The 16,549-nt window shown below is 38.6% G+C and overlaps 1 protein-coding gene across 11 annotated transcripts in view; it reads right to left on the bottom strand.

The window, feature by feature from the left end:
* Window positions 1-16,549, bottom strand: part of IQSEC1 (IQ motif and Sec7 domain ArfGEF 1) — a 348,442-nt gene that overhangs the window by 35,560 nt on the left and 296,333 nt on the right. For all 11 annotated transcript variants that reach the window (XM_056336363.1, XM_056336364.1, XM_056336366.1 and 8 more), the window contains 2 exons: window positions 14,983-15,265; window positions 10,015-11,279 (listed from right to left, as the gene is read on the bottom strand). In XM_056336363.1, coding sequence (XP_056192338.1) covers window positions 10,015-11,279; window positions 14,983-15,265 — 1,548 coding nt within the window. The remainder of the gene's footprint in view (window positions 1-10,014; window positions 11,280-14,982; window positions 15,266-16,549) is intronic.

Here is a 16,549-nt window from a genome sequence, read left to right as displayed (position 1 = left end):
AAAACCACTGCATCCCTAATATTTCTGTTATCATAAGTGAATTAGTAAAGAGAGCAGTGATCCAGAAATCTACAATTCTGAATGTGTCATTATTTGTCTCAATTAACTTTCACCTGGTTGGAGGAATCACTGACAGGCAACTTTAGGATACATGTTATTACAATCATTTACACCGTGTGCAACTAGCTGTTGCAGAAAATCTGCATTGCCAATGATAAACCCCAGCCCTAAAGCTCCATGAATTACTAAATATGGACCATCAAAATCACAAAATTCCAGTCCCTCGTTTGACATTTCCTCTGCTTGAATTCTGTTTTCAAAGGTGCCCAAGACCTGCCAGAATTTGAGAAAACAGGAAAGCCACGGTCAGAAACAGCTCCTCCCTTTGAAGAAGGGAAGCATAACAGCATCTGCTGACTAATTTCCCAAGTCAGTTCACAGCAAATGTGCTCACACACCCCAACAGGTAGTGTGGGATCAAGGACAAACACAGAGGTTTCTGTTTAAGCCACAAAAGGAAACAGTTAGAAATACACCGAGGAAACAGTTAGAAATACACCACCTTATGCTGTTGTGGGACAAAGTAATACCAGATTCCAAAGGCTGGTGGTACTTCAGAAATAAGGCTTTGTATTACTTAAGTATTCAAAACATTAGGTTTAAAATTATAGGAAATACTATGTTTGAAAAAAATTGTAGAATTTTTGAAACGAAATTTCCAATTTTGAAATGAAAAAAATGAATTTGGTAGAGGAAAACTTTTAGTCAGATTCTAGATGGTAAAAAAAAAGATATCAGCACAGACTTAGCATTTGCTGTTATCTACTAGACTTACTGGTACAGCCAGTCTTACTGCGGAACGCATTAAACCCCAGTTCTGTAGGTAGGTGAGCACTTCAGTGGCAGTGCCAGTACTGGCACCAGTCTCTTCACTCATTCCTGTTGCTGGTTTAGGACTTCCTGACAAACTGAACTAGGAGAAAAAAAGGGGGGTTTATTGTTTTGTGTATGTGGGGGTTTTTTTGTGGGATTTTTTTGTGGTGGTCTGTTTTGGGTTTGGGTTTTTTGTTTAGTCGTTTTTTTAAATCCAGTCAAGCTCCTGCCATAGCTGCCCAATCAGCTGTACTAACCAAGCCATAGTGTGGATAAAATGCCCATGTCCATGCTGGCCAACAGAAGAAGAGAATAGTGATCACTACCTCAAAAAGAAATAAACAGCAAAACCACAATACAAAGGTGTATAAAGCCCTCCCTATTTCTGACTTGCTAAACATGTAAAACTTACAAGCATCCAAACCCACATTAAATCTTGATATTTCCTTTGAGATGCTCAGACAATAACAGAGCTGTGAAATGGAAACATTAATAAACAAATGAGCCCAGGAAGCAGCTTGCCCATGTCTAGATTTCCAATACCCAGCAATGCCAAAAGTATCTTTTGAGGTAAACTAGGGATTTATTACACAATGTAAACAATGACAACTGTACTATTCTTACAGCTGAGACAAGGGGGATAAAGCTAGCCTGACCGAAAATGAGAAGCTTGGTGAAATATCCAGAAAGAATGCCAGTATTTCTGAGGGCACATCTATGCTTTTTGGTTTCTTGTTTACATTTAGGCACACATAAGTGCTACACTGAAAGGACTCTAAGCTGCAAGAATCTAGAAAACAAGCAAACCAAAACTACAAACATTTCTTAGAGGCTGTCAACACTGAAAACAGAAACAGTTCACAAACATGCTCCTGCCAAAGAAATCTTTTCATGTTGGGGGTGGAGAATTTACTGCCAACTATGATGCCAGCCCTCTGTTTAAAAAAAAAAAAAAAAAAAAAAAAAAAAAAATCTTCCTTGCTTTTGATACTAGAGATCCCATTTTTAAAATATTTACAGTTATCACAAAACGAAGCATTAGTTTAACGTTAAAATCCAGAGATTACTTTTTCAATAGCAAGAATCTAAGAATTTTCTTAGAATCATTTAAGAAGGTAAATATTTTTAAATAGCCAAATTGGCAATAACAAGCTAGTTGAACATTCTCCTCAGCCTGCCAGGCACTACATTTTGTTTCAATGGCTGTACTTCTTTCACTTTTGCTGAATATCCTACTGCTACCGCAACAAAGAGAATCACTGTGTCTATTTTAAACCTTCTGGGAAAAAAAGAAAAAAACCCAGTATCCTTAAAATATTACCCAAACTAGTGCCGAAACAACTTGCCAGGGTTCAGTCAACTATGCAGCAAGGCAAGAAGGGGACTGAAAGGAAGAAAATGAGAGAAAACTGGGAAGTCTGAGCTGCAACATTCTCATGTTACACAACTGTTTAATGAAGAGAAAGAAGAACTAGGTGTAAATTGCATCTTCTGGTAATTACAAGAAAGAGTCCCTGGGTCAGGAAAACGAGCCAAGAAACAGCACATTTCTCACAGCTTCTCTGCATCTCATGGAAACGGGGAGATAGTTATTCACATTATTTGGGCAGGAACCCTATGGTTTCTCCCCCAGTGGGGATGACTTCTCCTCACTACATTATGATATGTTAATCTTCTCAGGTTCATTCAAGACCAAACCAAAAACCTACCACCACAGATGTGAAGGTCACAGCTCACTTGCAATTACACCAAATTACCTGGAGTAACCTCCATTCAGTGAAAGTTAATTTATACACAATGTCACTAACAAAGGAATTTACTAGGAAGTGATCTCAGTGCCCAGTTCTGTTTGGTGGGGGAGCAAAATAAAGAGAGGAAACCCTGTAGGCAAGGCAACTGTTCTCATAAAATTGGGTAACTGACCTAAACAGTTCTAACCATTACTTCTGGTCTGATCAATTAGTTTCTTCATGTCACCATTTCCTAGTAAAGTGCTAGAAAATTATACATTAAACATTATTACTGCTACTGCATGTTTAGGCTTGCCTGAAAACTATCACCTGAATCAGAGCTTATTAGAAAACTGTAAACAGTATATAAAAGGGTCCAAGCAGAAAGCCTAGGTTATTCTAATAAAGGAGGGGAAATAGAGATTAAAGCTATTTCAGAAACAGATTTTTTTCTGTATGAGAAGCATCAGCCTTGAGGAACAAAGCAGCCAGCACAGTGGAGAGGCACACCCCGAGCAGTTGCAATGCAGTAGCTGGACATGTCCTTGCTAGTAAACCCAATCCTGAGTCATCATGCCATAGCAGATTCTGTAGCTCCTTGTTATTCGCCCTCTCCACAGTGGACAGTCTACTCCCCACCCCCCGCCCCGCTTCTTCCTTCCTTGCAAGAATGAAGGAAATATTTTACCTAAATAAATGGAACAAAATACTCTTTGAGGATTTTCTCACCTCCTCTGACCCCACTGCACCTCTGCATTTCTCAGAGTAGGGAAAAGAGCGTGTAGCTGCCAGCAGAGCAAAATATACTCCACTTTGAGACAAGATACATGAAAAACCTGCTGGCTCTCTCAGAACTATTTGCCAGGGCTGAGTATTACATTCATGTTTATGCAGCTGTAGTCAGGAATGACACAGTAAGATGACTATGTCCTTGAAATTGAGGAACAGTCCCTATCTTAATGTTTTCTAGTGCCCCTGCCCTAAATTCTCCTTCCACACCCTCACCCCAGTTACAAATAACAGAAGTACTTCAGCTTCAATTTCTGCAACTGTGCTGATTGCAAATGGGAAACACTGACACATTTAAAATGGATACCTTTCAGATTGGCAATGCAAAAATACTGTTTAAAGATACGCAGGTTTTTAATTTCCAGATCCACCAAACTTCAATTCAGTAGATAGGTGTGAATTGTTAAACAAGAGGAAAGAGTCGGTGCCCCCTTCTCTCTTCCTTAACTCTTCTTCCCAGGGTTCCTATGCAGCCTTCCCAACTCCCTGTTCAGACTGTCCTCTGTATGCCTGCAAAGGCAGCTGCTCACATTTTTCACCTGCAAAATTTAGTCACTTGAGATTTGGGGGTGGGGAGTGGGATGGGTGGGAAGGAATTAAAATTCTGGCATCCAGAGTCATATCAGATGCTTGTCTGGGAGCTGCTCACCCAGTCAAATTCCTCCATTCATAGGGTCATTTTCTAATAACTGACCATATCCTGAGCACGCACCCAGGCATTGTTAGAGCAAACCAGTTACCGATTCCTGGCACGTAGCAGCGGGAGGGAGATGTGTGCCCGGAATGTGTAAGGGCAGGCGGAGCTGGCGGCGAGGATGAGGTAATGGCTCTTGCATGGTTCCAGGGACACTCGCACACAGTTACCGCTGGTCATAGCGCAGCCTTTCAAAAACTAAATTTGCTTTCAACATTTGGTAAAGTTTATACTTTCTTTTAATGGCAATAAAGGGAATCCTTGTGCCTGTATTTGAAATTGGCTATTCAATTTCAATTTGAAATCAGCTATTGGTTGAATCCACAGTTATTCATTTTGGCTGGTTTTTATAGGCAGGACATAACGTATGCTAATCAAAGCACCCATTTTGGAAAAAAAAGGAGGAAAATCGGGTCCTCGGGGAGAAAAGATAAAACACATACAGAACAAAGCAAAACACACAGAGCACTTTTTTTTTTTTTTTCCTTTGGGTGTTCTCACTTAGGGCTAAATGTTTTCAGAAATAATGAGAGTCATGCTAAGAACATTCTTCTCTTCTTACTAACTCCTCGGCATGTTAGAGGACAAGCTACATGGAGTGCTTTGATTTTAATTTTTGTTGGAACCATCTGTGCCTGAATAATCTGCAGTCCAGATGTTGTAAGAACAGTAAAGTCCCTCTCAGCACATACAGGAGGATGGCAAATGGCTGTGTTGCAAAATCCTGAACAAGCCTCTTGTCTCCCCTTTCCTCTTTCTACTGAATCATTCCAGAAAATCACAGAAGATACACAATTTGCAAAGATACTAGAGAAGAGCTGACATAGTAAGAATTAGTTCAAAGGTAAACAGAACCAACTCCGTTTGATTTACACATTCTCCTTCCTACTCATCTGCAACTACAGAGTCTAAAACAATTAGAAATGTTTCCAATACGCTTTCAACTTAAAATTCTAAGGGGGACAGTCTAAAACTAGATGTTTTCAGACCAGATGTGAGAATGCTGAATGGATGCCATGACACCTGACTAAAAGCAATACAGTAAATATGTTCAATGTCTTATGTGAAATTAAGCATGTGATTGGTGTAAATGGAGCAACATCAGACTAGTACACCTATTACAGTATTTAAACTTAATGGCTACTTGTGAAACTTCTTTTAAAGAAAAATAATTAATAATATCTGGCAACTTTTATGGATTTCAAATAGAGAAAAAGTTTGCAGTACTTTCTGAACGTAAGTGCTTAGGAACCCAAATCATCTTCAATCTCTACCTACGTATAAATGATGGAAACAGCATACCTCTGCGGAACAGTTAAAGCTGCTTTCATGGAAAATGAAAAATATGCCTTCTCACAAATATTACTATTGTGTGCCTCAGACCTCCAACAAGTATTTAGCTAGAAATTGTAATTTGCAATTTTGTATTTGGTATAATCCCACCAGCACTCACCAAATTCCTCTCATATCTGCTTAGTAAAATAAAGAAATATTTAAATTAACATTCCAAGGAATCTGGACATGTTTTAAAAAGTCTGCTCCTGGACTGAGTACCCAATTCACATCAATAGTGATATTTAAATTTTTAATAAAATCATCCCCATCATGTAATAAATGAAGGCAATAGGGCTTTCAGGGCTTACAGGTCAAAGGATGATAGATCACTGCATAATGCAAACAGATACTCATGCCTTTCTAGCTCCGTCAGTAAATCCTTGGAGAGAACTTTGGAATAGTGGGGACTTTGATAACAGCCCGTTACAAATGAAGCTACAGAAAACTCTTCAAAACACTATGCTGTAATGGACCATGGACACATGGGTAACAGTCTTCCATCTGTCACTACCCTTTCCAGAAAGCAAAAAAGGACAAAAAAGGGGGGCCGGGGATGAAAGGCATCTGGGAAAACTTATTGTAAAAATATTTATCGCCTACCCTCTGCTCTAGAAAAGTGGTGTTATGTAAATTTACCTCCAAGATGTATGTGTAAGATTAGGCCACAAAGCCTTCAACAAAACACTACACAAAATTAGCCCTCAACAGAACTCTGCTACAACATAAAAAGCAGAGCAGCACGGTGGCGATGGCCCACGAGCTGTACTTCAGAGTCACTTTTTGCCAGCCATGTCAGAAATTGGCACCAGCACGACTGGCACCTGTGGTGAAATCACAATGCCATAGAAACACTGCTAGGTGACAGGACATTTGACAGCATCTTCCAACACTTGATATAGCAAAGGAGATACTAAATATGACTCTAGTCACCTAGATTAACAAAAGAGTCTAAGAAATGCACTTTTATCTCCAATATTTTATAATACTAGGCACAGTTGAATCAAATTTTCAACCACTCTAATGTTCTCCAAGTTTTGCTGAAAACACTTTACTAATACAGAAAGCATTTGTAGCCCCCGCCCAAGAGAACGCTGAATAATCACTACACCGCACTATTTGACATGGCCCAGTTGGGCACGCCACTGCAGTTTGAGGAGGCAGGAATTGAGGGCAGCATTATCAACAAACATACCTGGTGGCCACAAGCACTTGGCAAGGAGCCACAGTTACTGCCACCATGACGGTGGCACAACAGAAGGGAATACGGCAATTTACTGCCTACGCACACAGCTGTGCACTGAATTACAGTCTGCTGCTATTGACTGCAGAGCTGACCCAAGGGCAGGACGTGTTTCCTCAGACTACTGAGGTTAAACCATTCGGTCCTATTTAATCTGTTAGAACCATCAGTGCACCGATAGCAGAATGAAACCTGAAAATCCTACCAGATTGGGCTGCAATAACTGGTAAGCCTGGTATTTCCAGCCTGCAGTCAAAGCAAGAATAAAATCACAGCCCTTTTTACTTTTTTTCCCTTCTTTTTTTTTTTTTTTAAAGCAGCAGTTAAAAGGCCTCTTGAAGCCTTGTTTATAAGCAAACCGGTCTCAAAGGCTGGATTTGCATTGGCAGGGTTTGGAGCCTGCAAAATAAACCTTTCTAGGTAGTGCTTTCCTTCTGCCTATAAGGGAGGAATGGTTTTCAGTGTAATTTCTCCCAGACTACATCCCTTTCAAACTACACTGAAGAAAATGCCTAATTCAACACAGCTGGCCTTACCACGCTTCCCTGGGAGCCTTGCACTCTGGGCATGCACCTGCAAGCCTTCCTTTAGGAAAGCAATGAATGGTAACACACAATCTGACAGCCTATTGACAGGGTAAAATCACTACTGCTGTTCAAAAATAGGAGAATGTACAGAAGCTGTTACTTAGTTGCAATTTCTTTGGCAGAAATCATCCCACTTGGGCAATACTTTATGTTCTAGCATAGTGGATACCACAAAACATCTTTAAAAAAGTATACTAGTTTAATCAACATTACCATTCCAAACTGAGTGTCAAGTTATAGCCTGAAACAAATTCTATGGTCAAGTAATAGAACTCCTAGAAAAATGGTTTTCAATTCCCTATAGTTTTTTCTCTACTGTCCTGTGTTCACCATTCTCCAAGGACCTTCATGCTACTCATGTTTTGCATATAATAGCGTTTAAGTGAACTAGAGGGCTTCTGCTAAGAAAACTGCACTTCGGCTTCTGATTTTTGTAATGATTTTGGCTTCTATTATTGTAATAGGAAAACCAGAAAAATTATAAAGCAACTGCTGAAATTTCAACTGTGAGGATAGTGACTTTCCATGCTTTAAAAAATTTCATTCTTTCAACACTCCTAGTGAACAAAGCAGAAGTATTTACACTACTGCAATTCATGCACTTCTTTAAGGTTCTAAATTCTTTGCATTTCAGCCAAGCTTCATGTACCAGAAAGAAATGACATGATTATTTCTTAATTAAGGTCTGGGAACTTAATTTGCAAGGAAGATTTTAAAGATGCAATGAAATTAACATAAACTTCTTGTAAAACACATCCCTAAAATTTCCTCTGGTAGATGCAGACATTTGGAAAAAACCCTTGACTTCTTGTAATAGGTAACTTCAAAGGCACTACTTTCGGTCCTGCACACAGTCCTTCCGCATGGGTGGAGTACATATCCTCTCAGGAGCTCACTGCCAAGACTTGTACTACTCCTATGCAGCAAGATCACTTAGATGTGTTTCAAGTAACAGCCTCTGTTCTTCTCTGTTCCTGATGTTTATTTTTCACTTTCAGCCTCCTACTGACATGGCATGTCACTAGAAGCATCTGACAATTTCCAGTGCTCTCATTCATCCCTACATGCTGCTTGAGCACTTCTTCAATGCACCTCTTTTCTTACACCCTTCTGCAATTGACTCACAAGACTGTATTATCAAGCCTGAAGTTCACTGGTCATTGACTGCTTCAGGCTTAATTACTGTGCAAAAAAACGAGCAAACGTCAAGTCTTTTAAATGTCAGCCAAACAGTACCAGCACCTTCCTCCCCCCCCCCCCCCCCCCCCCCCCCCCCCCCCGGATGTTAATATTTTCAAATCTAAAAAAACAGCAAACTGATATAACTTCCTACCCAGTCTACTTTATGAGGAGCAAAAGCTGCAGAGATCCTATGACTTACATACTGCCAGTTGGTTAAAAGGTTCCTTAAAGGCCTACTGACTTTTTACAAAGATAACAAAACAAACCTGAAAGTTTTTACAGCCAAACCTGGCTGATCCATACTTGGTACTGTAATGCACAGCCTCACCTGACAGCTTCAGAAAGCTTTAGTAGTCTGCAACATTACAACATATTATTGTATGAAGAACACTGACCTATTAATCCAAACAAAACAAATCACAGCACTGCTAGCTGAAAAAAAGCTGTAGAAGACTATGAAGCAAGGTCTATGGCAGCACACTGAAATATCTATTAGCACTTCTGAAGCTACAAAATTTTCATACAGAAATCCTGAAGTACTGTGTAGAAAATTCCAAAAACTTATACAAACACTGTGACCTGCCAAGAGCATCTAAAAGAAAAATAAGGGAAAAGTCTGGCACTTGGCATCTATCATCTAAGTGCTTTGAGGAGCTTTGTAAGCACTAGTACCAGAAAAGTTTTAAGTAAATTGCACCTGTTCCACAGCAAGGGAACTGGCACACTAGGCATTAAAAAAGCAGTGAAGAAAAACTAGGAATTCTAATGCCAGCTACCCAGCTGTTCTTATCTTCAGATTATGATAGTTCCAATGAAAACTGTTTAACTCCAATAATCTGAATACAGAGTTTGGAGTAGTATGTGATTTCTTACCCTCTGTCATAATATTCATGGTTTTCTACAGACACCTGGGAGTGTCCAAAGAAGAAAGTATTTCAATAAAACAAAGAAACTCGAGTAAGTTATTTTATCAAATTTTAAATTACTCCATACATGGGAAAACTAACACTCATAGGCAGAAATACAGATTTGATGATAATGTTATGATAAATAATAAATATTCATTTAGTGTGAAAATATTCAGCACATTGTTCATTAGTATCAAAGTTTTGATGAAATCTACAGAACAAATTCCAGACCCATCCTGTGTTAAACAGGAAACTCATCTTACACTGCTTGTCATTTCTAATTCCCATATGACAAGTGTTGTAACACCACATTACTAGGGCAGGAAGAAATCTGAATTTGTTGTAACACCAAAAATGAATCAGGATTTAGCCACCATATTTTTCAACAAGAAAGGAATCCAATCCATCTTCTTCAATAGTTTACTACCATATATATACATATAATTACATTTTTTCATTTCCCCTGAAGCTGTTTAACTATGAAGGTATCAATGTGCAAGTATCCTGACATGAACAGTCACCACTCTGTTGTGGCCATTTTTCAGCAGCTCAGTTTTTTTCACTGAAAAGTCGGTATCAGACACCAGTCTTACTTATCTGATACAAGAAAAATATTCCTGGTTCAGTGGCTATGTTTCTACCAAACACAGAGAGAAGAAGGAAATGCTGTACTTACTTGTTAAAAAGATTCAGTCCAATCCTGTAATGGCGTTTCCTGATAACATCGTTACTGAAGGCAGGGGAATCCCAGCTGTTGCGAGTTTCTTTGTGGTATGTTTGTTTGCTCAAGGTTTGCTCCCTTAGGCTGTCTCTAGAAGAAGATTCTGAGCTGCAATTTATTGTGTCATTAGAGTTGGAAGTGCTGTTGATGCTGTCATTGTCTCCATCAGAATAATCAGACTCTGATTTGCTTTGCCTGTTGGCTGTGCCATTGATAGCTAAATGGCTATCTATAGGCCTAGCCCTATGTCTCGCCTCCTGCTCCTCTCGCGATATGATCTTGGCAGGAATACTGTGAGGGATGTGTTTTGGGCTTCCTTGCTGACTAGTGATCCCTCGGTCATATGCATTTTGCCTCTTTAACGAGCCTCTCTCAGAGCGATCACTCAAGTCCACTGAGCTGTCACTGGGTGGCTCTATAGTTAGCAACGGTAGATGATCCATTCTCATCCTCTGTTCCTGACATTCCAGTGATGGGGTACTCCTGCAGCTTGTATCAGTGTCTATCTTATCATCTTTGTGGGTCATGGACCAGTACTCTTGAGAAGAGTTCACAGACCGGAGCCTCAAATCAGATTCTGTGCTGGACGGTCTGTCTACTGACTGCGAAAGTGGAAGGGGTGGAGATAACTCTTCCTCATCGATATATAACGTAACATCACTGTATGATGCTGTCATCTCATCAAGCTTCCTGTGATCCACATTGTGAATTGCTGGTTTAGTTTGAGCACAACTATCCCTTTCCATTTCACGACTTCTGACTTGATCCGGAGTCTGGGCTTCATCAGAATGTAGACTACGGCAATTCAGTGCATCATCAATGGATTCTGCAAGGGATTTCACTTGCCTGGAAAAAGCATCCTCCAGTTCTGTAATAGCATCAGCAAAATCAGTAGATGCTGCTGGAGACTTCATTGTAGCTGACTCTCCAAGGTCATCACATTCAGACTGTACCAGGGATCCCAGCTTTGACCCATCATTTGTAACAGACACTTGTTTTCCTTCAAAGTAAGAGCTATGGACTTTCTCAGGTCCTTCAAAGGAAAACTGCATTCTCATATTGGACAGTACAATGCGTCTTGACATACGATTTTCAGACATAGAACTTCTAAGACGCTCAAAATTTTTGTTCATCTGATACTGGCGAAAAGCTGTTTGTATAGTACGAGCAGCATGTCTAGTTATGAGACGGCCTCCATATTTCCGTTCTAGCATTTCCACCTGTGAAAGGGTGAACACAATTACTTTGTAACTTGATGCAGGTTGGAATAAGGTTAGAGTATAATAAAAAAATAATTCTTTTTAACAACTTTAATTTTCAGACATTTTTCAAAGTGTATACTGTTTCTGAAAGTAAAAACTCAAAGCTCCAGACGAACAACTGCACATACAGTGAACCAAATAGTCATTTCTAAATTCCACCATAGAAATACAGACAAAAGTATCAATATATGAATACTGTCATATAAAATTAAGGTGTTGGAAGTTTGTGTGTGTGTGTGTGTGTATAAATTTTGGTTTTCACATGTTAGTATTGGTGTGCCCATGTCAAAGCAGACAAGATCAAGCACTCTAGTGCAGTATGATGCAGTCATTCTTTCTCTGTAGGGAAAACTGCAGACAAGTAAAATCCAAGTACAATGCGAATTGCCGTATTTTGGAAGTAATTTCTAGAAGTGGCCATTGCCCTTCCATGTATGCATCACTTTCCACATGAATGAGAACCAGGTAGCATAATTTCACCCAGGCCCGATATCAAAGCAAAACCAAGAGTCCCAGACCACAGGCTTCCAGAGAGGTTTCTATGATGGAATATCCACACACAGAGCCTTCCTCAAACCAAGAACATATTTCAGGCTTTCTAAATACAAATTCAAATCTATTTTCAATCTTGTAATTGCACTCAGCATTGACAGTGTTTCCAATTAACAGAATGAATATGCAAAATAAATACATTATAAATGCTATTGCTTTAACCTAGTGAAAATGATATGTTAATACTTTTGGAATACTCATTAGATAATTTCAGACCTTTCCTTCCAAAACATGAAAAGCATTGCTTCTTTAAAAAAAAATAAAAATGACTGAACAAGGTGAATAACAAGTTTTACTTCATTTTTTCCCCAACATTTCATTTCTGTTCTGATTAGTCTTTGCTGCATTCATATTATTCACAAACACAAAACATCCATGACAGAGCAATACGGCTAGTACTACAATTAAACCCACCATTTTTCTGGCAGCATTTTTGTATAAGTCCATGCAATTTCCATAATACTCCAATGATTCAAAAGTCGTTTCTCCTCACTTGCAAATCCAGGTACCCTTTTTCATTAGACACCATGTTTTAATTATCTATGTTATATGCAGTTGCACGCACAAGCCGCTCCCCCGCACACACACACACTTTGGAGGTATCTTATAATAATTGCTACGCTCAGATATCGATGTGCTGAGGGGATTCATCCCCCTTCTATGGAAGAAACTAAATGCTACTAAAAATATTTTCTAGTCCATTATGTCTACCATTTGGGAGTAGTTGATTTCTTTCTTTCAGTGCTATTGCCTGGTTCAGCAGCTCCCATTCCCCTTGGTGTTTTTTTAAGTACGAATAATTGATTTTTTTTTTTTTTTAATTTTCATTTTTTAACTCTAGATGCAAAATGTATTATGCACAGTTATTGGCATAAACTGAGGTAGCCAGCTTCCCACATGGGCTCAGATCAGAATTACTGCTAAGGAATTGTTCTTTTCATTGTATCTGGAAACACCCTTTAACTAAGCTCAAAAAGCTGTGTCTGATCTCTGAGCTTGGAATCTGTAAGTCTCTGCATAATTGTCTACAGTCTGTCTTTAAAAAAATTGTTTAGCCTTTCACCCCCCAATGGGGTTTATATCACCCCCACATTTGCATATGTCAACGAGGCATTCTAAAGATTTTTAAAAAAATAATTAAGAACTTCTATCACAACCCTGCCACTGCTGCCACACATTTGCTCTTTCTATCCATAGCATACATTAGGTCACGTGTGTTTAAATAAAACATAAGAGATTATTTTGCTGGACTAATCTCAAAACAAATGTTGAATTTTCAGTTTAGTTCTCCTCTCAAAATTAAATGTCACAGCTAAAGAAAAGACAACTATCACAGCTGGTGTGAAAGAATAAAGCAAAATCTAATATTCTGTAAAATAAATTACATGTACTTTATTCTTGCAAACACCTGTTGTCCTTCAGGTTTACATAGAAAATATCATCATTGATTATAATTAATCAGGATTTTTTGTGGGAATTTTACTTGGAAGTATTTTTGAATTTGCCTTGATGATTTATAAGACTTGTGTCTAATATTGCTAATAAATTTTAATGCATATTTAATGCACACTTAATGAATATTGCCTTTAGGTAAAACCTTGGACACTTTCCTAAATTGTTTTTCAGTATCTTCTGATATTTTAATGAGAGATTTTCAAGAGCAGTAAGCAACTCTTTAGTATCAAGCTTCCTTTATGTATCATTGTCACTTTTTGTTCTGTGGGACTCCCTGAAGAAATACAATGTAACATCTGCAGTGCTCAATCTCTATCAAACCAGCCTAAAACGACAGATGGAATTAGGCTCTGTGGAATACCTGCAGTGCAGCAGACCTCCTCAGTAAGCCTTACACTCTGTATCAATCCCTTATGAGACACCTAGCGAAAACGACTGCTAAAGGTGGAAAAGGAAGTAACATTTCAGATCTCACAAGGAGGTCCAATCCAATTTAATAACAAAACTGGCATAATCCAGATCAGGAATCAGGAATTTGGTATGTATCCACTCCAATATAGAATTTGGTGATCATAAAGGCTAAGCAAAACTTATACTTGCTATCCCAAATATCAGCTTCAAGTCAGAGCCCAAGCTCTGTTCTTCCAAGTCTCTCTGGAACAACATTATATGATCCTCCAACCTGAAATTTCAGAACAAACAGCTGGCACATGAGACATAGCCCCTATAAATTTCAGGGACTATCAAATACGTCGTCCAAAATCAGGAGTACGTCAATTCCCTGTCTGCAGAATTTTGCCTGCTTCCACTGTTGCTATGTTAACATACAAGTTGGAGTGACTTTCCAGTATAGCACAATGATTCACAGTAAACAAAATATTCTGTGGCAAGGAAGATCTCCAACAGAAAAACCTCCAAACTCACAACCGACAAACACTGTTGTGTCAGCTACTGTGCATCTATCAGTGAAATCCAGCACATCCTGCATATTTGCTTACCTTAAGCTATTACAGTATCATTTTCAAATTATAAATTTGAACTTACATGGCAATAAACATCTTTCAAATACGACTACATTCAGAATAAATCTTAAAAGGAATGGCAGAGGCCATCTTACAGAAGTGCCTTTTTAGGGACAAAGGCTTTGAAGATCTGTGTAGCTTCCATCCAGTTCTTTTTAAAGCACATGGGAGTTTTGCCTAGTTGAGTAAAACCAATTAAGACCTTGAATTCACCACACAGATATGAGCGTGCCAGTTGCAATAAGTTCTTAATTTCTTTCAGCAACAAAGATATCCAGGTTTCAAAATGACTAATTTTCTTAGAAAAATATTTTGCATTATTACATTCTAGTACTTGTCCCAAGCCTGAAATCATAATTCCTAGTGGAACTTTTTTTTTTTAACACTGTTAACATTATCTTTTATGCCTTTCTTCAGGAAGCAGAGAAGATGTATGGTACACAGGGATGACAACACAGAAAAAAAAAAAGTAAAAACCCTCAGAAATGCTGATGTAGGACTATTTCAAACTAAGGTGGTCAAAGGAAAAAAAGGTATTTTCAGCATCAAAGCTGAAGGGATGCTAGAAAAGATTTTTCCCAGCTTACAGACATGTTGCTGTTGTCATAAGTTAAGTAACAAAGCTCAAATACCTGCTTATCTTGTAGGTCTGAAGAGAGTTCATAGCTCTCAGAAAGTGATCTTGACCTTTTAATAGCGTCTTCCTCTGCTTGTTTCCGCAGAATGGATGTTGAGTGCTGAAGTTTCGGCCTTCGAGATCTTTGTTGTCCAGGGGAGACAGAATACAGCCCGTAAGCAGAATGATCGTAATGGTCTGGACTTATAGCTGAACTGTGTGTTATAGGTCCTTGATGGTAAGTAGATGGGCTATCTAAAGATGTGCCAGTTTCACTGCTTGGAGCTTCACCCTCAACACTACACAGAATGAAAAGACAGGAAAATCCTCAGGTGAGTATTTTGTAGGAAAATCCTCAGCAACAAATAGCATAGTTTTACTTAGTATCATTTTATGTAGACATCCAGCACATTTTGTTGTTATTTAACTTTATACAGCAATTACTAATAACATCCTGAGTAAGTCACTCAGCAACCACTGTGTAAAATAAAACTTATAATTTCTTATAAAACTGCTCTTCTCCAAGTTGTTCTACTTCAAAATGACAAGTGCTTATTTGTGTCTTTCCTTCCTTTGACAAATAAAAGCAATACTTTCCTACTGTTATATTACAGTTTGACATAAAAGGATTACTTTCATGTTACTCAATGGAGATTTGGGACTTAATGGATCTCGTGAGCTACTATGCTTCTAGAAACTGAAGCTGGGAAAAAGTACCTACAGGAGAAATCTAATTTGTTTCTCTGTTAGTGAAAGATTGCTCCCACGGGACACTGTTGACATGCTTTGTAGTAAAGCATCCCAAGGGATGGTGTTTCTAGCTAACGAAAGCAAAATAGTTTCAGGTAGGGAAAATGCAATAGGAGCTATCTGGCAAATAAACTACTTTGTTTTCACATGAATGCTGTTATTGCTAAGGCATAAAGGAAAGAAAAAAATCTTTTATATTAAGACTTGTACACAACAGGAAACATTTAAAAACTGAGTCCTAGTCAAGGTTTACTCTGAAGTAGTGATGACTAATAGTAATTTGCAGTTGTTTTATATTTACAGTAGGGCATTCTCACATTGCAATAGGGCATGCACATTCACTCTTCCATCTTTTTCATATGTTTCACATAAATATTTACTATCTGCCTTATTCTGTGTACACAGAGCATTGGTAGAAAAACAAAATTTTACTTTTTTAATCATTCAAAAGACTTAGTAAACACTCCACACATGCATGAATATAAACATTTGCAGCACCTCCACTACCTTTTGTTTTAGGAACAGGTACACCCAAACTCTAAAAGAGTCAAATCCCACATTCCCACCACACCCCGTATTTCTTATTTTGCTTTCACTTACACGTACGTGAACATAAAAAAAGAAGCGCTCCTGTTGTCACTCAGCAATGAAATGCTGTGACCTTTGCTGCATACACATACCACAGCAATCCCTTCAAAGTACAGAGCGATTTCCGATAGAACGTTCTCCACTGGACCACAGTGCCAGAAGAGATCAAGATTAACACTGGCAAAACTCTCCTAGCTTGAACAGCGTGTACTTCTTAAAGCAAAGGAGAAAAAGGCCCCTTAGAT

Source organism: Falco biarmicus, chromosome 4 (assembly GCF_023638135.1).
Source record: "Falco biarmicus isolate bFalBia1 chromosome 4, bFalBia1.pri, whole genome shotgun sequence".
NCBI classification, from domain to species: domain Eukaryota; kingdom Metazoa; phylum Chordata; class Aves; order Falconiformes; family Falconidae; genus Falco; species Falco biarmicus.
The sequence above is the reverse complement of the archived record's forward strand: the minus strand, read 5'-3'. Positions and strand labels throughout refer to the sequence as shown.